The 27,421-nt window shown below is 30.4% G+C and overlaps 5 protein-coding genes across 6 annotated transcripts; all 5 read right to left on the bottom strand.

The window, feature by feature from the left end:
* Positions 1–1,335: 1,335 nt before the first annotated feature.
* LOC130946980 (uncharacterized) lies at positions 1,336–3,669 on the bottom strand. 2 transcript variants are annotated; one of them, XM_057875896.1, is made up of 3 exons: positions 3,301–3,669; positions 2,845–2,946; positions 1,336–1,886 (listed from the first exon to the last, which is right to left on the bottom strand). In XM_057875896.1, exons 1-3 carry the CDS (start codon positions 3,331–3,333, stop codon positions 1,719–1,721), a joined length of 303 nt encoding a protein of 100 aa, XP_057731879.1. In that variant the 5' UTR covers positions 3,334–3,669; the 3' UTR covers positions 1,336–1,718. The 2 variants fall into 2 exon arrangements, with proteins under 2 accessions (XP_057731879.1, XP_057731878.1); XM_057875895.1 differs by having other exon boundaries at positions 2,845–3,035; positions 3,301–3,664.
* Positions 3,670–10,628: 6,959 nt separating this feature from the next.
* Positions 10,629–12,742, bottom strand: LOC130946979 (NAC domain-containing protein 89-like). The gene is made up of 4 exons (XM_057875894.1): positions 12,414–12,742; positions 12,074–12,327; positions 11,193–11,750; positions 10,629–11,088 (listed from the first exon to the last, which is right to left on the bottom strand). Exons 1-4 carry the CDS (start codon positions 12,604–12,606, stop codon positions 10,732–10,734), a joined length of 1,362 nt encoding a protein of 453 aa, XP_057731877.1. The 5' UTR covers positions 12,607–12,742; the 3' UTR covers positions 10,629–10,731.
* Positions 12,743–18,122: 5,380 nt separating this feature from the next.
* LOC130946412 (uncharacterized protein At5g41620) lies at positions 18,123–20,733 on the bottom strand. Its single transcript, XM_057875151.1, has 3 exons — positions 20,036–20,733; positions 19,819–19,944; positions 18,123–19,627 (listed from the first exon to the last, which is right to left on the bottom strand). The coding sequence occupies exons 1-3, from the start codon at positions 20,447–20,449 to the stop codon at positions 18,305–18,307; spliced, it is 1,863 nt and encodes a 620-aa protein (XP_057731134.1). The 5' UTR covers positions 20,450–20,733; the 3' UTR covers positions 18,123–18,304.
* A 1,402-nt stretch (positions 20,734–22,135) lies between these two features.
* On the bottom strand, positions 22,136–23,869 carry LOC130944241 (photosystem I subunit O). The gene is made up of 4 exons (XM_057872462.1): positions 23,612–23,869; positions 23,441–23,519; positions 23,182–23,361; positions 22,136–22,343 (listed from the first exon to the last, which is right to left on the bottom strand). The coding sequence occupies exons 1-4, from the start codon at positions 23,667–23,669 to the stop codon at positions 22,253–22,255; spliced, it is 408 nt and encodes a 135-aa protein (XP_057728445.1). The 5' UTR covers positions 23,670–23,869; the 3' UTR covers positions 22,136–22,252.
* A 2,445-nt stretch (positions 23,870–26,314) lies between these two features.
* LOC130944240 (F-box protein At2g27310) lies at positions 26,315–27,421 on the bottom strand. Its single transcript, XM_057872460.1, has one exon. It carries the CDS (start codon positions 27,384–27,386, stop codon positions 26,406–26,408), a length of 981 nt encoding a protein of 326 aa, XP_057728443.1. The 5' UTR covers positions 27,387–27,421; the 3' UTR covers positions 26,315–26,405.

Here is a 27,421-nt window from a genome sequence, read left to right as displayed (position 1 = left end):
AACTTTGTAAAATTTTTATAATAATTATTATTATATATATTTTATTTAATTTTTTAATAAATTTTTTATATAATTCTATATATTATTCCGTACAGAATAGAGAAACCATACATTAATAATAAATAAAAATCATCTTATTGATCCCAAATTCCCAATAAAAGTGAAAGTCACAATTCACCGATGCACTGTTTATCTTGAAACGATTTTGCATTTACCCTTTGAAAGAAATTTTATTTTTATGTATGACTTAATTTGATAAAGTTTTTATTTTTTAAAAATAATTTATAAAAATTAATTTGGTATAGAATTTAATAGTCTTAAAATATTTGGATCATTAAAAAGTCTAATAATAAAATATATTTTTTTAAGTTTTTTAATAATTGTTAAATAGTCTTTATTTAATTTTAACTACAATTTAATTTTTTATATATTATTTAATTATTAAATTTACTTTCTATTTTATAAATTATTATTTTATTATTCATCTATTAAATTTATTAATAATTAGAAAAAAAATAACAAAATAGATTTTCCATTAATCGTTACCTTCATAAATATTTTGACAATGCGAATTAACGAGTTTTTTGTTGTTCTTGATCTGTTACATCTGTAAACGCTTGGAAAATCGTGTTTCTTAGTCAATCGATTATAAAAGTCTAATATAACCTTATATATTAAACTAATTTAAAAGCCTAATATAACCTTATATATTAACTAATTTATAAGGTTATATTAGACTTTTAAATTTTGAAAAATTCTACCTTAGATACTTTCAAAAGTATTTCAATCTTTTAATTTAGCAAACACAAAATGAAGATATTATACTTTTAAAAAGCACAAACACCTCTTCGAAAAATTTTAACAAATCAAACTTAAAAATAGCTTAAACTTTAAAGAGACGTTTAGGATATGTTTGGGTGAACTTCTAAAAAAATATCTTTTTTCAGTTTTTTTTTAAAGATCTTAGGGAAAAATAAAAGTAATTTTATATTTGGTTATCTCATACAAAAATATCTTTTTATCTATCAATTATGTTTAGGTATAACGACATAAAAATACTTATTAATTTATTTATTACATAAAAAATATTTTTTAAGAAAAAAAGATCTTTTAAAAAAAGATATAAATTACAACTTCTCAAAAAAGATATTTTTATTTTTTTAGTACTTTTTCTTTTGTTATTAAAAATTTACCAAACACGCTAAAAAATTAAAAAGATCTTTTTTATCAAAATAATAGCATCCAAACAAACACTTAATCATACATCGTCCTATTAATAAAATTAACTACTTTTTAAATTCACAAGTTGAATAGTTATTTGAATAATAATAATAATAATAATAATAATAATAATAATAATAATAATAATAAATGTTTAAATAATAATAACTACTTTTTAGTTTTTACTCGCATCCTACATTTATGCTTTCTTAATCTCCTGCTTCCAGCTACTTGGCCGACAATAGCTGGAACTTGGAATCACATCATCATAGTAATCCAAGCCATATTTTGTTATTCATTGGTTAACAGATGATTCAAACAATTTGCACCTTCCACTGAATGAGATTATGTGGAAATCGCATTGAGATGGAGTTCAAAATCGCAAATCATACAGGGAGCAAATCTTTTACAACATTCCCTTGTAACGAATTATAAAGATACAACTTTACAAATGAGGCAGAAAGATGAACACCATGAATATACTTGCCACATTTTGTTTAATCCTCTAAAATCTGTTGTCGCTCGAGCTCCAGAATCCGCTCTGCTAGAGGGCTTGCAGTGCCATTTGTAGTTCCATTGCTTCCTCTACACTGCTGCAGTTGTTCCTGGAGATGCCGCACAAGCTCGTTCAGTCTTCGAATATTCTTTTCTTGTACTAAAATGATCTGCAGAAGCAACAACCATTAAAAGAAGACTTTAAGTAAATAATAGATAGAACGGCTACACCAGATAATTTTATGAGTAAATATTAGAGTTACATAGAATAATACATGGAAAAGAAAAGCTAGAAGGTATGTGATTATGTAAACATTTAACAGTGCTACTATGATTAGTTTAAAAGAACTAGTATAGCCACCATAAACTCAGACTATGTCATTGTTGGTGAGAGACAAAATGTATGTACCACTAAGCAACGTCATTAATGGTTCCCAAACAACTAACTAATGGTTTACTATGCTTTCGGGAAAGAAAAAACCTAGTGGCTTACTATGGTCTTCAACAAGTCCATATGTTCGCTCAAAACAAGGATCCAATATGCAGAGAGATGCCAATCAAAGCAATATATTATACAACTAGAAGAATATCCTCTAACCTTATGTGAATAGATTTTATCGGCTATAAGCAAAGAAGACCAAAGGAGCAACAACACAATTTCTTGACTTACATATATAAAGCAATTTGTTAAGCTAAAGAGCTAAAAAATGGTAACCTAAGCAAAATATAGCTTCCACCAGTGCGGCCAGTCTTGCCAGACCGGCAAAAGTTATCTTCTTGTCAACAAATTCATAAACTTCTGATGTCCAGATGTTTGAGTCACCAATCTTGGTGAGGTTAATAACCATAAACAAAAAGGGTACATATGTTGGGAAGATGTTTTTGGCATCTTCATTGAAGTAGGTGCCATGTATATTTACTCTCTCTCTCTCTCTCTCTCCCTCTCTCGGAGATCTCTCTCGTAACATAAGTTGATAACATGCATCTTGAATCGAAGTGCAACCTAACAGACTTAGAACAACAACACACCAAAGAGATACTGGATCATAGCTAAAATGCTACAAATTATAAAACAGAGATGCACAAAAACCAAACAAAGTGGAGAATGGGGATAAACCAAAACAACACCTTCTCCTTCACAGTTTCTTCACCCTTTGTAATCTGATGCTGCTTTTGAGATAGAGCGGTATTTGAGTCAACATCGGCCACTAGCTGTTGCTTCCACTCGAACTGCGAAGTGATTATGAGTATAAGCAGCAGAAAAACAAGCAACATGGGCCTCGACATGATTCCCAATTAGCTAATTACACGCTAAACACCTGCTTAACATTAAATAAAGAAACACCAAAACAATAGTAATTACTTCAGTTGCTTCTTCCTGAAATTAGAATGGGAAATTTGGGAATTCTTACATAGTTATGCTTATGTACAATATAAGTAGCTAAAAATCCCAAATTGCAAATGGACAAGTCAAAGGAAGTCAATGAGCGAAATCAGATAAAGGTCGTTGAAATTAGGGTTATATTGAGAAACTCAAGTGGTATTAAAGGGGAAGAAATCGAGATTAGCGTGAAAAGAACTTACAGATTGATGTGAGCGAGAAAACCCGAAATTCATTATGGATCTGCAACCTACGTGCTCTGTCCTGTGAGGGAGAGGTTTGTAAAAGCGCTAAAAAGAATTAAAGGAAGCAGAGAGAAGGCGAGTTTTGTGGGAATATCGGAAATGGGAATGGAAACAGTTAGAGGTGATTGAGGAAAACGGAAAGGGGATTCTGGGTAGTAATTTAGGGTTTTAGGGATTGGGAAGATGAGAAACGTAAGTAAGGAACAAGAAGGAGTGAAGGACCAAGGAGCAAGAAGTTTCAGCTGCTTCTTTTTCTTCTTCTTTCCGTATAGCTGCTCACCAATTTACAGTGGTAACTTTGGGAGACGAAGGCTTATTGTGATTAGCTACAAACCCTCCAGGGAAATACCCCCAAGAGAGTAAAGTAAAGGTAAAGGTCAATTCTATAACAAGAATATTGTATGAACATTTAAATTAATCATTAAAATAAATCATTAATATAAAATATATATTAAAATATAAATATATATTAAAAATAAATTAAAATATATTTTTATATATCAAATATATTAGTAATTAATTTTAATATATAAATAATATTTTTAATTTTCTAAACATAGATGTTAACGTATGATATTCTTTTTATTCTTATGCTTATCTAATTTTCACTTGAAAATTTAATTAAACATTTAATAAAATCAATTTTAATAAGTAGATAATAAGTTTTTGTGAGTAATTGGTTTTAGAATTGACCCAATAAAATAAAAAAGCAATCTATTATCAAATTATCTCCTAAATTCTAATATTAGGATAACTATTCGCAAATCTAGTGAATTAAACATCCAACTATTGTTAACTGTGCATGAATAAATCAAATCAAAAGGAATAAGTATCCAATTAATAATCAACATAATCATCTACGTATCTATTGAATTGAACATCCGGCATATCTTACTAGTAACTACTTAATCAAACTAGCTGCATAAATATTAGACTAACCATCAGTATACCTAATGAACTGAACATTTAGCTTATTATCCATTAGTAACTACAAGTAAATGAGAGAAATTGTCGTTGGTGAATGACGATGGGACATCACAAAGCAGTTCATCCAAGTTAGACTCCATTTACGTACAAGTGACTATTATGCATGTATGAAAATGTAGCAACGTATGGCGTTGGACGTCAAAAACACTACCACACACAATGACGCTGCAATGGGACCTGCACGGCCGGCGGCGGGTGGACAGCGGGAAGGAGGATGCACGGGGCTGCGCACGCGATCTCGCATCGCAATAGAATGCAAACGGGACGAGGAGAGGCTTGACAGCGGGGATGTGTAGCGGCGCCGGAGTGACTTGGCGGACCGGAGATCGCAAATGGAGAATGAAAGGTTAGTGTGATATTGGGAGTAAACTTTGTTAATTATGATTTTGTTTAATTGCAAATCTTTATTTTTTAAAATTCAAAATCTGAAATTAAAAATAATTAATTAATAATTTAATTTGTAATTTTAATTTAAATTTTTTTATTCTATTATTCACATCGTTTAGTATTCTCATGATCTCTTTATACGTTTTTTTTTTTGAGTATTTGACTTGTTCAATAATTTCGCATAAGTTAAAATTATTCTATCGAAATTTTTCAATCATCATCCAAACCTTATTTTAAAAAATATATATATACATTTTCAAAATATAAATACAATTGATTTTGTCTAAAATAACTCACTTATATAAACACTTCAACAACAATATAACATAACCTTAATATAATTTTTTTTTCAATAATAGTATAACATATTAAAAAAAAAAACATAATAACAATAAGATATAACTCTACTCTTGATTATATTCTCTTAATAGAGAATAAGCAAAAACTGTTACTCTAAGCTCATATTGTATTATGAACTTCGCTTAAATGATATTATTACACATGATGTGTATTTTTACATTTGAATATGCTATTTTTTTAATCACCAAGTCATGGCTAATCAACTCCAACTGATATTTCTACAAAGTTCTCGCATAGCAGATTGGCAATCCGTTTAATTTTACGACTTAATAATAATTTCATTACATGATAACATAATTGTGATAAATTCTAGTCACAAATTTTAACTTCAAACAGTGAGTATTGTTGAGGATTAATAATATTGGTTTGGTGGACAGATTAATATATAGCGCGTTTTAAATTTCAATCGATTAGATTATCATATCAATCGATTGGATGCAGATAAAAATTTATTTACGTCACATTTCAATCGATTAAATTTTTGTACCAATCAATTGAATTGGAATATGTCATTAGTCACCTACAAACTTCAAAACATAACCAATTGATTAAATTAATTAAATCTAGATTGCTTTGATGAGTTCAATCGATTGGGTAATAAGACCAATTGATTGATTTTTGAGCAAATCATACTGACAATCAATTGTTTTGTTAATCCAATCGATTAATGTAACGGATCAAAGATAAATTTTTAATCGATTGGAATTACCAAAAAGTTATTACTATCAATGAAAGATCTAATTTGTTATTGTTTTTATTTGCTATTGTTAATAAACATAATAGATTAATGATAAAATAATAATTTATAAAATAAAAAATAATTTTTATAATTAAATAAAATATATGAGGTTAATTTGTAATTAAAATTATAAAAAAATTAGGGCAAATCACTCAATTAAGTCAAGGGGTGGATTTATTTATAGAAATCCGTCAAACCAAATTCTGGTTCATGAATCAACCAATGTACGTTTATATATGTAGTTCGAATCAGGTTCATTCGAACTCTATTCACACATAATACACAAACGCGCACACACTAATTCGAATCAACCTGATTCGAATTACACCCACAGTAATTCGAATAAAGGTGATTCGAATTAGACTCACATTCGAATTGGCCAGATTCGAATTACTCATGATTTAATTCTGCCCATTTTTTTAAATTAATAATTGATTAAAAAAATTAATAATTTAAAAATTAAAAAATATATATTTTATTTCATACATTAAAAAAATGCTAACAAAATATTTAATTACGAGACTTCTTTAAAATATTAATGAGTTATCAATTCGAATTTTATACAATACTCTTTTGCGTTTTTTTAATAGGTCATGAATATTTGTTTATAAAATTTTTTAATAAATTTATTTAAATTATACTAGAAAAAATATTTTATTCTATACAAAATAATTAAAGAAATGGCTTAAAAGATGTTAGGAGTAGTATAAAAATTTGTAATGTTCTAATGACTTAGGATATTAAAGAATACTCTACATAGTCAATAATAATTTAGAAATTAAAAAAAAATAGTTATGACCAGTATTTACCTAAATTACTAGAACATTACAAACTTTTATAGTACTTCTAATATTTTTTTAAGATATTTTTTTAAAATTATTTTGCCTAGAATAAAGGACATTTTAAGCTATTTTAAGCCATTATAAGCCATTTTTTTAAATTGTTTTGCCTAGAATAAAAGGCATTTTAAGCTATTTTAAGTCATTTTAAGTCATTTTTTTAAAATTGTTTTGCTTAGAATAAAAGGCATTTTAAGTCATTCTAAGCTATTTTTTTAAATTGTTTTGCCTAGAATAAAGGGCATTTTAAGCCATTTGAAGTCATTCTAAGCCGTTTTCTAGACAAAATAATTTTAAAAAAATGACTTAAAAAAAATATTAAGAGTACTAAAAAAGTTTGTAATATTCTAGTAATTTAAGTAAATACTGGTCATAACTATATTTTTTTTTAATTTCTAAATTATTATTGACTATGTAGAGTATTTCTTTAATGTCCTAAGTCATTAGGATATTACAAATTTTTACAGTACTTCTAACATCTTTTAAGCCATTATTTTGTATAGAATAAAATATTTTTTTGTGGTATAATTTAAATAAATTTATTAAAAATTTTTATAAAAAATATTCCTGAGTTATTAAAAATGTGCAAAAGAGTATGGTATAAAATTCGAATGGATAGCTCATTAATATTTTAAAGAATCTCGTAATTAAATATTTTGTTAGTTTTTTTTAATGCATGAAATAAAATATATATTTTTTTAAATTTTAAATTATTAATTTTTTAATTAATTATTAATTTAAAAAAATGGACAGAATTAAATGATGAGTAATTCGAATATGGCCAATTCGAATTACTATGTGCAGCAAGTGGAAGTGTAATTCGAATAAGGGAATCACCCTGATTCGAATTACTGGGTGTAAACTGAATCAGGTTAATTCGAATTAGTGTGTGCACGTTTGTGTATAATTCGAATCAACATGATTCGAATTATGTGTGAATACTGAATAGAGTTCGAATGAACCTTATTCGAACTACATATAAACGTACATTTGTTGATTCATGAACTAGAATTTAGTTTGGCGAATTTCTGTAAATAAATCCACCCCTTGACTTAATTGAGTGTTTTGTCCAAAAAATTATTTAAGCAGTTATTAAAAAAATTTAAAAAATATGTTTTGTTATAGAACGATTTAATAGTTTAAACGTTCTGAAACTATCTAATCATTTGACCAATGAATCATATTTAATAGTTTCATTCAATTTTTGACTCTACTCTTTATTATCAACTTGTTAGTAAACATCATTTGTTTTTTTTTTTCTTTTTAAATTTCTATGTCTTACCCATGTTTATCAATTTGAATAAGTAATTTTTTAATTCATGAAACTTCTAGCAATTTTTAAAATTTTTAATTCAACTTAAATTCTTTACCTTGATTATAGGTTATTGATAAGTTGGCCAAGTTGGTAAAGGATTTGGTGGTTCCAAAACGTTTGGACCATTAAATGGTCCCATAATAAAACATATTTTTTAAGTTCTTTTAATAATTGTTAAATAGTTATTTTTTAATTTTAATTACAAATTAATCCTATATATTTTATTTAATTATAAAAATTATTTTTTCTTTTATAAATTATTATTTTATGAATCAACTATTATGTTTATTAACAATAAAAAACAAAAACAATAACGAATTAGATCTTCTATTGATCGTAATAAAGCTTTTGACCATTCCAATGAATTAAAAGTTTATATTTGATCCGTGACGTTGGCCGTGAAATTGTATTTCCTTGAAAACCAATCGATTGAATTATCAAAACAATCGATTGAATTATAACTCAATCGATTGGATTATATTCGATTGAAAATTACAAGGCAGTATAATTTTTGCATAAATTAATCGATTGGTCATAGTATTTCAATCGATTAGTCCCATGTAAATTAAGACAAAAAATATTTACTTAAAACTATATTAAATATCGTAGAGTAAACAGCACCCTCTAATCATTTGAAATTTCTCTTAACACACCAATCATTGTTCTAATGTTATCGCAGCTTAACCCTTTTTTTGGAAGAGAAGGTTCGTGCTCGTTGGTCAAATGTTTAAGAAAATTAATGAACTCATTTTTATAGAGAGGCTTAAGAAAATTATCGATTGATCATAGTATTTCAATCGATTGAAATACTATGACTAATTGATTGATTTATGCGAAAATCATGATTGTTTTGTGATAAACTGTAATCCAATCAATTGAGTTATAATTCAATCGATTGTTTTGATAATTTAATCGATTGGTTTTTAAGGAAATACGATTTCACGGTTTGGACGAACGTCACGGATCACATATAAATTTTTAATTCATTGGAATGGCCAAAAGTTTTATTACGATCAATGGAAGATCTAATTCGTTATTGTTTTTTATTGTTAATAAACATAATAGTTGATTCATAAAATAATAATTTATAAAAAAATAATTTTTTTAATTAAATAAAATATATGGGGTTAATTTATAATTAAAATTAGAAAAAGATTATTTAGTAGTTATTAAAAGAACTTAAAATACATATTTTGTTATGGGACTATTTAATGGTCCAAATGTTTTGGGACCACCGAATCCTTTGCCTGATAAGTTTAGTTTAATTTTAACAATTTTGAATCAAACTAAACTTTGAGAAGAATTAGCATGTTTATTTTTTTAAAATAATAGAAGTTGCTATTAAATGGACTATTCCTCTTTTCTAACTTGAGCTATTCATTCCTTCACAGTTTTACAAGTACATTTAAAATCGATAAATATTTTTATGTGACGATATTGTAAATTTTTAAATAATTTAATATATTTGACTATATAAATTTAAATTAATCATCTAACGATTGATGATATTATTTTTTATAAAATATCTCTTTTAAAATAAGAAAAGAATCTGCTTTTAAATCTAAACTTTGACTTAAACTTTTAGTTAGGATTTTTTTTAAACAATTTTGTTTGATTTTGTAAAATTGCTTTTATCACAATAGGTGGGAACTAAGGAAGAAACTTGCTGCTTTGCCTCTTTAAAACATGAAGTGTAACATAATGTATATTATAAAAGATCAACTAAGAGTCGGTTTAAAAAGTTTTAAAAGTAATTTTTTTTTGAATTTTTTATCTATAAAAAGTAGTCGTATTAATGTCTGGTATAATTTTTAAAATAAAATTATAGCTTTTTAAAAAGTTATTTTGAAATTTATAGAAAAGTTAAAAAAATAACTTCTATCATAATACTACTATTTTTTTATTATACTTTTATAAAATAAGCAATTTTAGAACTAAAAATCCAAACACAAAATAACTTATCTATGAGCTATTTTTAATATAATTATTTATTATTTAAACTATTTTTTCAAAAGAAGCTTAATTAAGTTTTTTACTTAAATTAGGCTTAACAAATTAATTATCATATATTTATATATAAATATATATTATTTAATTTATTTTTAAAATATATATATATATATATATTCTACCTACATAACCAAGTTGATAGCTACATGATTAATTTATTAATACACCGTTTATGGTATGGGCAAGAATGTGTGACGTAGTATAATATAAGTGGCATTTATTAGAACGGTGTTGCACTTTATAATAAGTAGTGAATATCCATTAAAAGTTCCCGGTTATATGTTATATTGTTATTTGTGGTTGTGGACAGGTACTAGCCTTCAAAAATAAACGCAAAATAATGGAAATGGTGCAATTTCCCATATATAAGAGCCAAATCTGTGATTAACAACATACCCATACGGCCATATCTATCCATCTATCCCAAGATCCTCCTTGCAGCGTCAGCCACGTGCCATTGCCCACACCTTCATACTTGATTGGCGATCCAAGCATGTATGAATAAGGAAGGTGCTAATCAATTGATTTAGCTTGCTTAATCATATATTTAGTTATTTAATATTAATAATGATGTCCATGCATTCAACGTTGGTTTAATATGTATTCAGATGCAAAATAAAGGAAGGTAACGAATAATATAATCCTTATCCTTACTATTTCACTATGAAGAGTGCATATTTGTTTGTAATTTTGTATACAACGTAACATACTAACATTGATCCAAAGGCTATGCAACACTAAACACTAATTAATTAATAGTCATAATTAACTCTAGAGAGGTCTCGAGAATATTGCGCAGTAGTTTGGGACCTCCTAATAAGAAAGAAGCCTAGAGCTAACAAAGTGAAAACGAAGAAAGTGAAGACCACCAAAGGGTACGGCAGGAAGGTGTTAATTTTGTTTGATGATTGCTTGGAGCATTGGCAACCATTTCCTGTTGGAACCGTTGATTTGGGAACCCTTGATTTGGGAACTGTTGATTTGGGAACCCTTAGCCTGATTCTCCTGTTTGCTGTCCCTTGTGGTGGCGATGGCCGTGAGAGTGTTGATTCATCTAACTTGATGATATCATCATTTAGGATCTCTGCATAACAATCATCTTCATCCACCTACATGTTACCATAATCTTATTCAATTCCATCACACTTTCCAACCACACATCACAACATATCAAATCATTTTTCTGTTTTTCTTATGCAATTGTTCAAGTTACCTGAGGGTGATTTCTGGGATTGGCTTGATTGGCTACATTGGCTTGATTGACTTGATTGGCTTCATGGGCTATATTGACTTCATTGGCTTGATTGACTTGATTGACTTCATTACCTATATTGACTTCATTGGCTACATTGGCTTCATTGGCTTCATTGAGTTGATTGGTTTCATTGGCTTCATTGACTTCATTGGCTACATTGACTTCATTGGCTTGATTGGCTTCATTAGCTATATTGACTTCATTGGCTACATTAGTTTCAATGGCTTCATTGACATTGGTTTCATTGGCTATGTTGACTTCATTGGCTTGATTGGCTTCATTGACAACTCTATGACTGGATTCAATTTGGCCAGTAGTAGTAGAAGGAGAACTATTACTACTGCTAGTTCTCTTGGAGCTGCATCCAGTTTCTTTATCTTGAATAGGCACATAAGTGCCCCCTTGAACTGTAATTCCTTCTGAGACTCCACAATCACTATCATGTGAAGTTCTGTTAGAATGATCGCTAGCACGGAATTCTGTATTTTTCTTGAGTCGACAAATTACCAATGAATCCTAATTCAGAACACAAAATGTTACTTGTTGCACTTATATGAATACCAGGTTTGATGTATGTAAAGGTAGCCAATAAATTGGGAAGTACAGAAATTGTTTTTATGAAAATATATGCTAAATTAGTATTTAAACAAATCTTATACATAGCTATTTATACAGAAAATTAACACATGCAAAGTGCTATGTACTCTCAAAAATGAAACCAAGATTCACTCTAACTAACTAATTCACAGCTACTTAATCAAATTTTGACTTGATTTAAATCTTAATAATACATGAATTCTCTTACACAATCAATAGAAGAAGAATATGAACGAATGAACCTGAGATTTGTCATTGACGCAATACTCATGCATAATCCATTCAGTTCTTTCGCCTTTAGGAGCTCGACCAAGATGAAATACTAAAGTGCGTTTGGTACCAATAACATCCTGACCGGATTTTACTATGCGTTCTTTTCCTGTGGCCTTCCAATACCCACATTCAGTTGCCCTTTTACTCTGTGAACCATTGGGATACTTTCTCCCCCGTGGCGAGAAGAAAAACCACTCGTTGTCTGATTGAATGAAAGATTTTCCTGTTTTCAAACATTCTTATAATAAATATTTATGTGGCTCAAGAAATAAGCAGATACATCATTCAAAGAGAAAGAACAAGACTGACCTGGCAAATCCCAAGGCTCAAAAGTGCAAAGTTCAAGCTCCGAAATGACCTGAACACTGTCTTCATCACCGTCCAGCTTTTTCCTGAGGTAATAAGAGATCAACTCCTCGTCAGTGGGACAGAACCTGAAGCCAGGGAATATGGAAGAAGCTGCTATTGACATGTGTGCTTCGCTTGAATCCCTGTCCACCATGATTCGAAGATGAAGATAAAAGGGTTTGGTGTCAGAGAGGGTTATGTTGTTCTGTTCTTTGCTTGTTCGTGAGTAACAACAACTTGGTATGGCAATTTAGGCTTTAGACTTTGAGTGAAACAGGGTCGGCTAGAAAACCAAGCAGGTTCGGTGTCATTCTTGTGACGTGGCATTCGCATGTTATCTACTTCGATCGCAACTAGTCAGTGCTTCCGCTTTTATCTTTCACCCCATTCTGACATCCCACCGTTTCCTTAGCTGCTTCATCTCATTTTTTATTTTCTTGTCTTAATCCGATTAAGTATTTGTTTGTATTAATGTTTACACACAAAAAATTCATATAAAATTAATTTTATAGATTTGATTTTAATAAGAAGTGAATTAATGTTAATGTAATTTATGTTTAATAATTTTGTATTAAAATAAATTATAATAAAATAAATATTATTTAGATTATATTATTTAAAATTATGTTTAAATAAAAATTAAAATATAAATTTATCTCATTTAAAATTATATTTTTTTAAAAAAATTAAATTTATGTATTAAAATTTAGTATTTTTTGTCATAATTTTTTAGTATTGTTCTTTATTAATACTCTTTTTTATTTAATTTGACATTTTTAATAAAATTAATAATTTATATTATAAAAATAACAATAATAAATAAAGTACATACTAATTTAAAAATATATAATAAAAATGATACAAAGTCAAACAAAAAATAATAAAATTTCATAAAAAATGTATATATTAATAAAACTAATTAAAAATTCTATTAAAATAATACAACTATATGCATTAGAGAACATCAAAGAAGAAGCTTTAAACAAAAACACGATACTATGAACAAGAAAAAAAATAAAAAATTGCTAAAATAAAAATCAAAACTTAAAAAAAAGTACTAAAAATGATAGTACAAAAAAAATAATTGTTTGTAAAATACCAACCATAAAAAATACAAAAATTCTAATAATTGTTACTGATATCTTATTACCCATGAAATTAAATAGCAAAATTAGCATAAAAAAATTCTTCAATTACTTCTCAATCTAATAATTGAATGCAAACACAAAAATTACCACTATTTTTTGTTTCCGGTGAACGAAATTAAAATACAAAATCATGTTTGTATTTAAAAAAATAATTAAATAAAAAATTTTGATTTTCAAAAAGATTGAATTTATTATCTTTTCGTAAATTGATTAACATCACCTTAAAAATTTCTTCATGTTTTTTGATAGAATTTCAAATATATCAGATTTTGGTCAAATTTTGAACAATAAGATAACATGTTAATAATTTAATAGTAAAAAAAATACGATAATCTATTTCATAACTGTATAATATTTGTCTTTTTTTTTCTTGTTTTCAGCTTTCATAAATACGTTATCATCTTACCGCCTGATAAATACACAATTTTAGCTTAAAATGTTGCTCATTATGATGTTTAATTTATAGCACTATATTGTGTTCAGGAGTACATGTGTGGATGACCACTTGGTCGGGAATATTTTTTAATAATAATGCATTTCTCTTTACTGATTAGTAATACAGACTTTTTACGTAACAAAAGTAACTTTCCATGCACACAAAAGCTCTAATCTCTGGACAAGGAAAAGAAAGATACCTTAAACAAAGTAAAGGTTAGCATCTACTTGCATCATAAGTAAAAACAAGTAGAATTTAGGAATAACTATTAGAATATCTTAACTTAGTCGTTTCAATTTGATTGTAGGTGCAGTTAACATGCTTGGATATCTATGGTTCCTACTAAATGAAGCATATTTTGAGTGATTGAATTTTTGGTTTCTATTTAGAAAGTCAATTAATTAATACAATTGTTTTCTTTTGGTCAAGTTTGTTGTCTCCTGTTGACAATTTTCAATGTCCATTAATATTAATCACCGAAAATTATAAACTAGCGGTGAACATATGTTGTTCTTTTCTTTATTTCATTTGTGATATGAATGAGGAACTCATACAATATGAAAAAGGCAATAATTGCTAATTAAATATATATAAGATTTAGTTAACGTATATTCTAAAAATAAAAAAATATTATATATTTATTATTAGTAGAAAATTTTAAATATTTTATATTTTTAATAAAAAAATTATTTGTAATTTTAATATGTGTGTTTATTCTTTTCTTAGTTCTTTTTCTTTATAATTAAAAAAATCAATTTTCATTTCAATAAAAGCAAGCCATCGTTAAATTTTTTGTTGTTGGGAACTATCTTTGGTTTGTCCTCAGTAATCCATAGCGGATAATTTTTTTTTTGGTCTTGAACTTTATATCTGTATCCGTGGGAGATGGGTTTTTCTGCTAGACCATTTTTTTGTTCAATACGAGGCCAGTTATATATCCATTGCCGTAACTAAACTAATGGGCCTCGTTGAACTTGTTTGGGCATTGTTTGGCATCACTAAATAAGTTGGCATAGATAGATAAGAGTTTGTATCCTTTAACCATCTCTTCCAGATTTGATATTAAAACTTGCTTGTTTGGGAGAGTCACTTATTTTATTTCTGTAGTATATGAGAGATTAGTCATTAAACTTCTAGCCTGATGGATACCTTGATATAAAAAAAATAAAATAATATTTTTTATGCATGATATGTTTATAAGTTGTTGAAGTGCATATCATGCATAGGAGATATTATACGTTTTTGGTGATGCCAAACAATGTCCAAACAAGGAGTAATATTTTAAATTATTTTTATAAAAAAATAAATGAAATATTTTAATAAATTTTAAATATCAAAATAATTTTTAAAGTTTTATTTTATTATAAATTAATTTTTATATCAAATTATTTGTTCATATAGATGAATTGATTTAAAAATTTTAAAAGTTTTTTAAGATTGATATATCTTTATTAAATAAGATAAAAAAATAATGTCTAATGATTTTTATTAAAATTTAATGTAAAATTAATTTGTCTCAAGCAATAAAATGTTAAGAATTGATTTGATAATTAAAATTTGTTAAAGATTAAAATATAGGACTAAAAATATTTTGACAAGTGATTTAGGTATTATTATTTAGAGAAAAACTCTCCGTACAAGCGATTAGGACTTGTAAGTATTACAAATCAATTAAACTCTAACCCCCAAAATTCGCTGTAAGTGCTACATTCCTTACACGCGCTACATCCCTTCTTCTTCTCCTTCTTTTTCAATCGTTCTTTTCTCCTCCTCTCTCACTGGTTTGTTCTTCGTCGTTGACGTTAGTTCCTCCACATACTGTTACGGCACGTTTTCATTGCACCTTCTTCTTCTTCTTGCTGCACGTTCTTCTTCCTCTTCCTCTTCTTCTTCTTCTTTTCTTTTGTTTCTTACCTTCTCTTTCTCCTTCTTCATTTACGTGCTTTTCTCTCTGTTTTCTTTTTTCGTTATTCTCGATTTCTATTGTTTTTTGACATCAAGCTCTGAAATCGTTTTTGAAGAAGAAGAAGTAGCAGAAGATGAGGAGGAGAAAGAGAAAGAGTTCTGAATTATGCATGATTTTGGGTATATTTTCTGTAATCTTTTGGGTGTATTTCTATAATCATTTGGGTGAATTCCTGTAACCGTTTGGGTGTATTTCTATAACCTCTTGGGTGTATTTTATGTAATCGTTTGGGTGTATTTCTGTAATCTCTTGAGTGTATTTTATGTAATCGTTTGGGTGTATTTCTGTAATGTTTGCCATTTTTTCTGAAATAAAAAATACACCCATAGATATCAGTAAGATACACCCATAGATATGAGTCAGATACACCCATAGATATCAGTCAGATATCACTCAAATACACCCAAATGATTACAGAAATACACCCAAACGGTTACAAGAATTCACCCAAACGATTATAGGAATACACCCAAAGGGTTACAGAAAATACACCCAAAGGATTTAAGAAAATACACCCAAAATTCGTTGAAGTACATCTTATGCATAATTCAGAACTCTTTCTCTTTCTCCTCCTCATCTTCTGCTGCTTCTTCTTCTTCAAAAACGATTTTACCATGAAAAATCGAAAAAAACGAAAAAACAGAGAGAAAAGACGTAAATGAAGAAGAAGAAGAAGAAGAGGAAAACGAGGAAGAAGAACGTGCAGAAACAAAAGAAAAGGAGAAGAAGAAGAGTAAGAGGAAGAAAAACGTGCAAGAAGAAGAAGAAGAAGAATTTCAGAAACCATGAAAATCGAAAAAAAAAAACGAAGAAGAAGAGGAAGAGGAAGAGGAAGAGGAAGAGGAAGAAGAAGAAGACGAAGAAGAAGAAGAAGAAGAGAAGAAGAAGAAGAAAAAGAAGACGAAGATGAACCGTTTGAGTGGGGCGCGTGTAGTTACGCTCCATTCAAAATGAGTTAATGCGCGTGTTAATGAAGTTTGGGCTGATAACTTGTAAAACTTGTACGGCCTTTTTACTTGTATGTGTAGCAGGCCCTTATTTTTTATGGAGTGTTAAAATTTCACTAAAAAACTATATAAGGAATGGAATATAGAAATAACGGGAATCTTGATTTAGGGGTGTATATGATTCGTTTGGATTTAAAGTATTTTTGTATATGTTGGCGCGGATTTAAAGTAGCTTAGGTTTGACCTGAAAAAAAAAATATTTGAAAGAATATCTCAATTGGGTTTGGATTATAGTTCAAGTCACCCAATCCTATATTTCAAAATTAATGTTGTGTTTTGGAAGTATAAGACTTTAGATTAATATATAATATTTTATATTATTTATATATGATTTAAATATTTGGTGTTATTAACATTGATTCATGATTATACTTTAATTTTAGAATTTGGTTAGTATTTATTTTTCTATAATTTTTTTAAATGAATTTCATCAGTTGAAATTATTGTTAAAAATTTAGAGATTCTTCCATACTAATATTTAAAAAAATAATAAATTTTGTCTTTAAACTTGTGTTTTTTAATTAATATTGTGTAATATTAATTATAAATTAATTTATTTATTTTTAATAAAAATTATAAAATTAAAAAAAAGATACAAAGATATATGAAATTATAATTTATGAAAAAATATAAGTTTAATATTTGCTACCAACTTTTTCATAACAACTAATAATTAAATTTTATTTTTTTTATAAATTATTATTAAAGGTCCAATTTTTACTTAATTTTTATCTAATATAATTACGACTCAAATATATATAAAATTTATCAAATTAAAATCGAGTTATAATTTAAAAAATAAATTTAATATATATTTAAGATCCAATTTAAATCGAGAGAAATCCGGTCCACATCATGAACACCCATACCCTGGCATATGTAAAAGTAAAATATACCTGGTGAGAATGTATTTTACCCTACAAAATGGTTGATCCAGGATAAGGCGGCAGATGGAAAGTATTCAATAATATGAAGTGATGTGTCAGCCTGTGACACCTACTACTTTTCTCATCCAACTCACTTGTCTTCTCACTTCTCAGTTCTCACACTACCATCACTAATATACTACTTTGCTCTTTTCTCATTTTGATTAATTAATTAACTAAATAAGGAGATCCAAAACTGCTAGCATTTCAATTGTAGTCAATACTTACATTTTGTTGTTGCTATCACTTAATTAAGACACAGTGACATTGGAAAAGCCTTGAACATTATTCAAGAGAAATAGAAACAGTTTCAGACACAAATGGCATAATCTATCTATATGAATATGATGCTAAACTACCAAAACTCTTTTAACACATGAATTTTCTTCCAGCAACTTCTTGCTTCAGATTGTGTCCCTCAGCTTCACCATTAATACACTGCAAATTCAATGGTTGAACTCTTCCTTTAGCAGGACTAACACATGATAAACAATCTCTAAGACTCGTGATTGGCACATTGCCCTCATTTTCTTCCTCCTCATCATCATAATCATCTTGTCTCTCAGCTCCATATAGAAATTCTGTTGACTTTTCTCCATTACACTGATCAGAACTTCCCTGAATGTTTATAGTAACAATGTCCCTCTTCTTACAACTAGAACTACCCTTGTTGAAGCAAATACTTCCCCACTGAATTTTCTCAGAGATAGATCTCCTCCCTCTATCTTTTTCAACTGAAACTCTTTCTTGAGCATCATTTTCACAAGCATAACTCCACTTGTAGCTCTTATTATCATTGTCCATGTTCAATTCTATGGACTGAAGATCACTATCATCTCCATCATCTAAACCATTATAGTCTTTCACTGGATTTTGGAATTCCCAGCATGATGTGTTTAAATAAGACTCAAGATCCTTGAATCTTTTCAACTCAGGATTAACATCAACATCACCATTTTCTTCTTTAGTCCTGATGAATCCCTCAAGCTCATTTCTCAGATTTTCCAACAGAGCATTTTTCTCCTCAAATTGATACTTAGCCTCTGAGAGCTTCATCTGAACTCTCTCCTCGCGCAAAATATCGGCTAGCTGAAGCATCTCCCTCTCCTTTTCAACCTCTTGGCGGACTTTAGCTGATTCCCTCTTGAGCTTCTCTACCTGCTCTCTGTCCTCTCCAATGCCTTTGGCTAGTTCATCACAAACTTGCTGCAAAATCTCTTTGGCCCTTTTCTCCCTTTCAAGATCTTTGGAAACTTTTAAGTAGGAGGCTTTTGCACCAGCCATTTCTCTGGCAATCTTCTTGTTTAACTTCTCTGTTTGCCTTCTTAACTTCTTCTCCACCTCAAGATCTTGTGCTATACTTGTTATTGCTTCGCGGATCCTTTCTCTTTCTCTTCTTCTCCAGGCAGCCTTCTCTTCTGCAAAATTCTTCATGAGACACTCCATGTCATTCTGGTTTGAGCCCTGATCTTGGATCAGTTGATCGATTTGGTTGCGCACGCGATCAAGCTCACTGCGCATTGCCAAGATGAGGGGTATGCTTGATGAATGCTGCTCTTGAACGCACATTTCATTCAACACCTTTAGCAGCTTCTTGCATGTAGATATTCCATTTCTAGCTTCCTTCATAGGGTTCTTGAATCCAACCCTGCATTTACCACAATTCTTCTTGTTTCTTATCTGATTCCCTTCCTGTTGAACATTTCAAACATTAATTATTGGATCTTCAAGCATTATGCAGAATACAACCCTCAATTATTGAACCAGATCTAGATATATGCTTTTGGATCATGCTATTAGCTTCCCAATGAAACCAAAATTTCATGTGAATGGCATAGCAATTTTGAAATTGATGATTCTGAGACAAATTTGTGTGCTGATACCTCAATGAAATTGAGAGTAGAATGAGCATCATCCATGCCCTCCAAGAAGTAATTAGCCAAGTGAAATTGATGAGATGAGGCTGAAACTCTTCTTTTGCATTTCTTATTTTCCAACCTTTCAATTCCCTGTCACAAACAATTATAGAAACAAGAAACCTAATTCATGCTAAACCCATTACTAACTATCCTTCCAAAAAAAAGTTAAAAAAAGAATTACCTCATAGAAATGAGTATATGATGGATCTGAGATACGTGGCTTCAATAATCCTGATCTCAATAAGGCAACACTTTTATCTTTTATGGCTTTGATTGGCTCGGACTCAAGCTCCTTCTCCACCCTTGAAGGAGGCAAATCATTGATTTCCCATAGAGTAGCAGCGAGTTTCCTTGCAGACACATACAGTTCCCTCTCTTTAGAGGGTACCCCATGAAGAAGATGCGCCGCCATAGAAGGTGACCTTGTTTTCCTGGTTTTCCTAACCAAAATAGCTCTCTTGAAAGGGCACCTTCCCACCAAAGAGGAAGAAGAAGAAGAGTTGGTGGTAGAGGAGAAAGAACAGGCTCGCTTCCTGATGATACTGTTGTTGTGGTTATTCTTCTGTTTGAGATTACTTGTGTGGCACGAAGACATAGTTTGAAGAAAGAAGATCGTGTTTAAGCGCTAATGTTGAGGGACCAATGATGATTTTTGATTTGGACAAGGAACGAGGGAAGTATGTTTAATTAACTGCAGAGAGTTCATAGTAGGTGATGGAAGCATCATGTGTCTCTTTCGAATGGGTGAGAGAACTTTTAGACCTTAAATTTAGCGAAGTGGGTCATCCAAAGATCCTTCCATATATATACTTTCCTTTCTTTCTTTCTTTCTCCTTATTCCCATTCTATGGCGTCATATATATTTGAATCTGTAAATGCTATATAGAACCTGCTGTCATATTCAGATACGTTTTGATGGAAAGCTTTGAGAGGGAAAGAGGAAAGGTGAAGAACAAGGAAAGGACACTGTTTATTGGTCGTTAATGACTTGAGAAAGAAAATGCTATTCACTTAAAAAGACGTTAATGGATGACGTGGCAGATCCAATCAGGGACGTGCATGTGACTGCGTAACATTAAAATTTACGTTGTGTCTTCACTCTTTACTCTTGGTTCTAGTATGTTTTGATTGATTCATTTAATTTGTGAAAGAAAGGATATGTAATTAACGTAATGATCCATTTCTAGTATGTTTTGATTGATTCATTGAATGATAATGCAAGCGATGATTTGATGGAAATTAAGAGAGATTATTGTAGCTAAATCCAAAATTAGAATCAATCATGGCACTATTATTGTTATTATGAAAATAAAGTGAAGGGCTTGCCATAACTCAAAGGGCACGAGGTGGGGCCCCACCAAAGGGCACAATAATGTTTGGACTTTGGAAAGTCATGGCTGGATTTTAGAGGTTTAATTTATTTATTATTTATTATTGAAGAAATGAATGGAATGGTCGTAAAGTAAACAAACACAGTGGCCTCATGGGTGTGATGCATGGAGGACCCCGCCACCACCCCAATTTGGTTCTCTTGCCGATTTGGTCACTCCATTCTTTTGATCCTTTCTCTTGCTAGGGAAACATACTATGTGGTTATTACTTGTCCTATCTCCACTCTGCCATCACTATTCAAGTACCAAGGTAGGGTACTTCCATTTCCATATACCAATTGCATTTTCTTTTTTCTTTTTTTTTTATTCCCTTCTTTTTAAATTCTACTAATCATTTTCTAAAAGGTGACTACTCATCATATCATATTATTCTTAACACATAAACATTTTGAGTGCCATGTAATTTTTTTTTTTTTTCATGTTATATTTGCAAAAGGCCCATACCTACATAGGCATTATTGGACACAAGAAAATATGTGGCCAGGGAAGTGGAATACGTTGACATTAGCGCTTGGTGACATTATTAGATAAGAAAGAAAAACAAGTTTATTGGAAGGCAGCTGAGAGATTATTAAAAGTTGCAATAGAGATAAATTTGGGCACGTTCGTAACTCACATGTTCAGGTTGCAGAAAGACGTCATTAATTATTATTACAAACATTGCCAAGAAGGCAAATAAGATATGCTCACCATTATGTTTTATTCCTTCACAACATGCTATGAATATATAGTTAAATGAATTAATTAATTTAAAAATTGCAGGCCTAGCATGAGACATTAGCATAATTAGAGCTGAAAAGTAAAACAATAGAGGGAGGGTTGGGCATATTATATTACACACACCATTTTTTCAAAGTAACAAAGAAGAAGGAAAAGGCTAAGAGAAGAAGGAATCAGAATCCAGTAGATTACGTTACATTAAATTACAAAGTCCAAAAACAAGAAGAAAAAGGAAAAGGGGGAATATATATATATAGGGTAGGAGTAGGTCATAAAAGTTGGGGAATTCAAAAGTAGTCTTCAGTCCTTCCCTTGAATCCAATTTGGCCAAAGGTGAGGCAGAGGAAGAGGCCCAGGTGCCACGTAACCAGCCACAACCTGCACATCATTAAGCAAGGTTCTTAAATTAGATATATGTTAGATACAATGGCCGTGAGCCTTCAAATCTACTCAAATCATTGTATATGCCTAAATAAATGGCAATTTTTAATATCTAATTAGGACTATGCTGATTTGAGGAGATGTGACTTGCTACTTGTTGCTAATAGTAACTACTATTCATTTCGGAATCAATACACATTGAACTTTTTTTTTAATTCAGATATTTTTAAAATAAATTAGTGAGTTAATTATTAAATTAATTTAATATTAAATCAATTTAATAATTTATTTATTTATTTTTGGTTATTTACAGTATCTTCTAATTCAGAAGAACAAAGATTAATTTGTGGTGAATTAAAACTCTGTTTGGATTGTTTGTATGTATAAGGTGAGATTGATTTTCTAATACTTATTTAAACATATTAGTAAACTTAACTATTTGATCAATCTAACTTACTTAATTATTTATTTGGACCTGTATTTATTTGTTTATTTAACAAGTGGTTTTCGAACAAGATGTCAATTTCTTCATTGGGGAAACATCAGCAAAAATTTACGAGCTGCAGGCCGAGTATTGGCTCAATAAAAGAAATGGGCTTACATTGTCTGATAAGCGTAGGTATAAAAATTGAGAAAAAAAAAAGAGTGTAGGTTTAATTTATTTAGAATATTAGTTTTTAGTGTATGTATGTATGTACAAGACAGAAACTTCAATTTGTAATTAATGAAATTGGGTGGAAGTGTGGTGTGTATCTTAGGCGTTGAGAATAATGATGTAATTAGAAGAATGAATGGATAGAAAGTGAAAGGGAAAAGGAAGGGAGTAAGTAATTACCAAAACTGGGAAGTGAGAGCAGGAGGGGTAGGGAAGTGAGCAAGCTCAGCTCCAATGCTCTCAAAGAAGAGTCCAGTTAGACTGTTGCCATTGATAGCCGGAATGCTGGAAGGTGCTAACCAACCAATTAACCCAAACCCAATCACGTTGTAATCCGTCCTCAACCAGTTCCTCTCGAAGCTTCTCTCATCCATCATAATATCACATTAACATCTTAATAAATAATAATTCATGTAAAACACAAATAATAAAAGCATACCAGGTAGCCTTTCCTCCCCGTACAGATGGGCAAGCTAGCCTTAACGGGTTCCTAGCATTCACTGCCGATCTCGCAAATCCTTCAAATAACCATAAAATAACCTCTCATCTCATCAATCCATCCATCCACAATTAATTAACACAAACAACATAAAAATTAAAGGCATGATACCTGAAGTCAGGCGACTTGTGCTGCCAAGTCCTACAACGCTGCCCAAACTTGCTGCCATTGCTCTCTTGTATTGTAATACTGTTCTTGTTTTTCCCCTCAATCACAAAAATGTAACCACACTTGCTCAATATTGGATTTTCTTTTAGTTTTTTTCAGCTTACAAAATGGATTTTAATTGGATTGTGTCTATGCGGTTTTTACTCAATAACGTTCTGCCACGTAGGAGGATCAAGATAAAGTGGGCTCTACATTCATCTCTTCACGATAATATCCACTCCATTTTGCAATTCACACACTAAATATATAAAGAGAAATCATAGAGTGATTATGGATCCAATTTAAATGGGCCTTCCCCCCTGGCTTAGCCCATTTGTATGGTTCCCCCAAAAATTAGAAAAATAAAACCCACGTTATTTTTATATTACATTTGCATGTTGCTTCTTGCTTGATCTGCTTCCTCATTACACACAGATGAAGTTTAAGATTAGGTAAAGCACGTGCAAAGCTGAACACAATGGATGAGATCAATACCATATCATTTTCAAGAGCGTTAACCACGCTTTTGATATTACATATATTAGGTCACTTTTTGTTGTTTATTATATCTGTAATTGTCGGCACTAATTGGGAAACTGGGAGCTAATATAATATGATAATCGTAGGACTAAGAAATTACTTTTTTTATTATTATTTTCTTTGAAAAGTGTGTTTTTGTGACGGTCAATTATATTGAAATCTACCTAACTATAATTCGTTAGATTAAGTTATTATATATAGTAATTACAGAGACTAACGGAGCAAAGCTAGTCCAAGTCAAGGTGATGCACATCCCCGGTAAAAAGTCTAGGTAACAGGAGACCGTATTAGGTCAAATTCTAGATAATCCATGACTACTTATAAATTATATTATAATTAAAAGCATCACGATTATATATTATTTATAAGTGTAGGACCACAGTTTCGAATTTTCGATAAGTGTATATCATGGAGAACAGAATGAGATGAGACTAAAGAGGTGAGAATGGTGTCAGCGTCCTCATTATTAATTAATTAGTATTAATAAAAAGAAAACACAATTAGGGTAAAACATGCAAAGAGAATTCTTACTTTTACCCCTATTTTTTATTTGTTAATTAAAAAATAATTTAAATATAAAATTAAATAATAATTATTGTATTCTTATATATGCGTCAAGAGAGTTTGGTACATGAATAATAGTATTGTATATAATTTAACAATAATAATGTTGTAAAAAAACCCATGGATCGGCAAGTTTCCATTAAGTTTTTCGTGAATAATGTGTTGTACACCAAAGATGCCTGTAAAGTGTAAACTAATTAACTTCACTTTGTGTGTGCTGAAAAATGTGCACAATGCATATAATATGGAATAGTATAATCCCATATCAATTGACTGAATAATTGTGAATTTCAGTCTTATCATATTATTAAAATTAAATGATATTCTTTTTAAGAAAAAATAGATATAAAATTAATGAGGCATATAATATAGGTTTAATTATTCTATAGTTTTGCAAAATTTTGAATCAGGTTTCTATACTTTTTTTTTTTTAATTGAGTTCTTGCGCCAATTTTTTTTTAATTAGATTTTTACATTTTTTTTCTTTTATTTAGGTTTTTATACCAATTTTTTTTTTAGTTGAGTTTCTATAAAATTAAGCCAATTATTGTTAAGAAAGACTTAATTAAAAAAAAAATTTAGTGTAGGAACTCAATTAAAAAATATATATATATAGAAACTTAATTAAAAATTTTAGATAACTATAAGACCAATAAAGTAATTAAGTCTATAATATATGTTTTTTTTATTATTTTAATTTGGTCACCAATGATGAAGTATGCAATGAATATATCCATTGAAAATATAAGATTACACAGGATATTCACGCCTTAGTTGGAATTCCACATATAGTGGTTGTAGACTTGTGTACTCAATCATCCAGCGTTCTGCTACCATTCTTCCTCCCTCCCAGCGTCCCTATATTTAGTTATTTAGTTTGATTTTTGAATTTTCTTTCAATCTATTCCAAGTATATTTTGTCCAAATTAATATTTTAATATATATCTCAAGCATAGTTCAGAGTAATGTGAAGAAGGAATCAAATGAAAAGAAAAGAAAAGAAATACTCATGTATTTTATTAGAAGCAATGCTTACTGCTATTATAGTATATGTTCTTGGGGGTATAACTCGGTTTAATTCAGAATTAATTTGGATTTTGACAACGATTATAAAACCTGTTTTTAGTCCGACTTACGATGAGCTTATTAGTTTTAAAAAAAGAGTGCTAAGTAAATAATGACTATTTTTAAACAACATAAATAATTATTAATTAAATAAAAATACAGTACATTTTTAAATTAATCATTTAAATTTTAATATTAAAATAACTATTTGTATACTTAATAAAATGAATATCTAATATATTTATTATTTACATTATTTAATATTTTTATTGTCTATCTATATTTTTTTATTTTAAAATTACATATAAAATTGTACTGAAATTTTGCATGAGCAATTAGATTAACAAGAGCTCTATATCTAGGATTGAATAATTAATGTTTGCGATGCTGAATTACAAAGCTGTTGATAAGGACGCATTGCAATCAAAATTGTGCACTTATTAAAGTAGTGGGTAATTCAGATATATAGGAAAACATTATTATCATTGTACTTAGGAATTCAGAAATGTAAATTTTTATTGCATTAGTGTAGTATTACATTTGTATGTGTGAAAAGAAAAGAAAAAAAGAATGAAGAAATAATAAATAGTCAAACACAGACATAGAACCTGAGGAAGCAAAACAAGGTAACGAAGACGGTGAAAGCCACGAACATGGCAACAGTGTCCATAGTCTTCTCTCTCTTGATCCTCATCTCTCTCCTCTCAATCTTCGTATCACAGAACTTTTCATACCTCTCCTTGGCTTCTACCACATCCACCTTCTTCCTCTTACTACTCTCCATCGCCCTCTGCAAAATTACCATGCTGTCCCTCCCCATCACGTGCCGCCCATCAAGGTCCTCCATCGTCAAACTCACCTCCCTCACCTGCATCTCCCCGCCCGATTTTCCGCAGCATGTCACCTTCACGGCGCACTGCGCCCCTCCTTCCTCCACGCCCACGGCGTACACAACCTCCGCCTCTCCGGTCAGCCAGTGCCGCCGGGCAGACACCGCCCTCCGGCTCGACAGGTTGGCCGCGCGCTTCAGGCTCGGGTCGATTAGGATCCAGCTGAGTTCCAGATTCTCCTGGACGTGCCTGAGCCAGTCGTCGTCGTCTTCACTTTTGGCGAACTTCAATGGCGTGGGAACCGTCTCGTTGGGTTCAAGTATATCGATCCAGAGAGGGGAGCAGAGGAACCATCCCTTTTGGGTTTCGGTGCGGTGGACGCGGGAAAAGACGGGTTTGCCGTTGTAGTAGATGTCAACGGCGGAGATGAGTTCTGGCGAGGGCGATGGCGGTGGTTTTTGGTTGTTATGGAGGGCGGATGGGTGAAGGGAGGGGAAGGAGTCGGAGAAGATGGAGCGGTGTTGATTGGGGAGAGTAGAGATGAGATGTGCGGCAAGGGGGTGGGTGAGGGAGGGCCAGGTGGAGGCGCAGATGGTGGTCCAGAGGTGGTGCTGGGTGCAGAGACGGCGGAGGTGGGAGGAAGAGGCGGCTGCGGAGGCGAGGGTGGGGCCGTCGAGGCGGGTGAGGATGTGGGAGTTGATGATGTCAGAGTGAAGATTGGTGATCATATCGATATCCATTGAATTGAATTGAGTGTTAAAAAGGAAAGGGGGGG

This window comes from Arachis stenosperma, chromosome 8 (genome assembly GCF_014773155.1).
Source record: "Arachis stenosperma cultivar V10309 chromosome 8, arast.V10309.gnm1.PFL2, whole genome shotgun sequence".
NCBI classification, from domain to species: Eukaryota; Viridiplantae; Streptophyta; class Magnoliopsida; order Fabales; family Fabaceae; genus Arachis; species Arachis stenosperma.
Note: the sequence above shows the minus strand (reverse complement) of the source record. Positions and strands in the feature narration are given on the sequence as shown.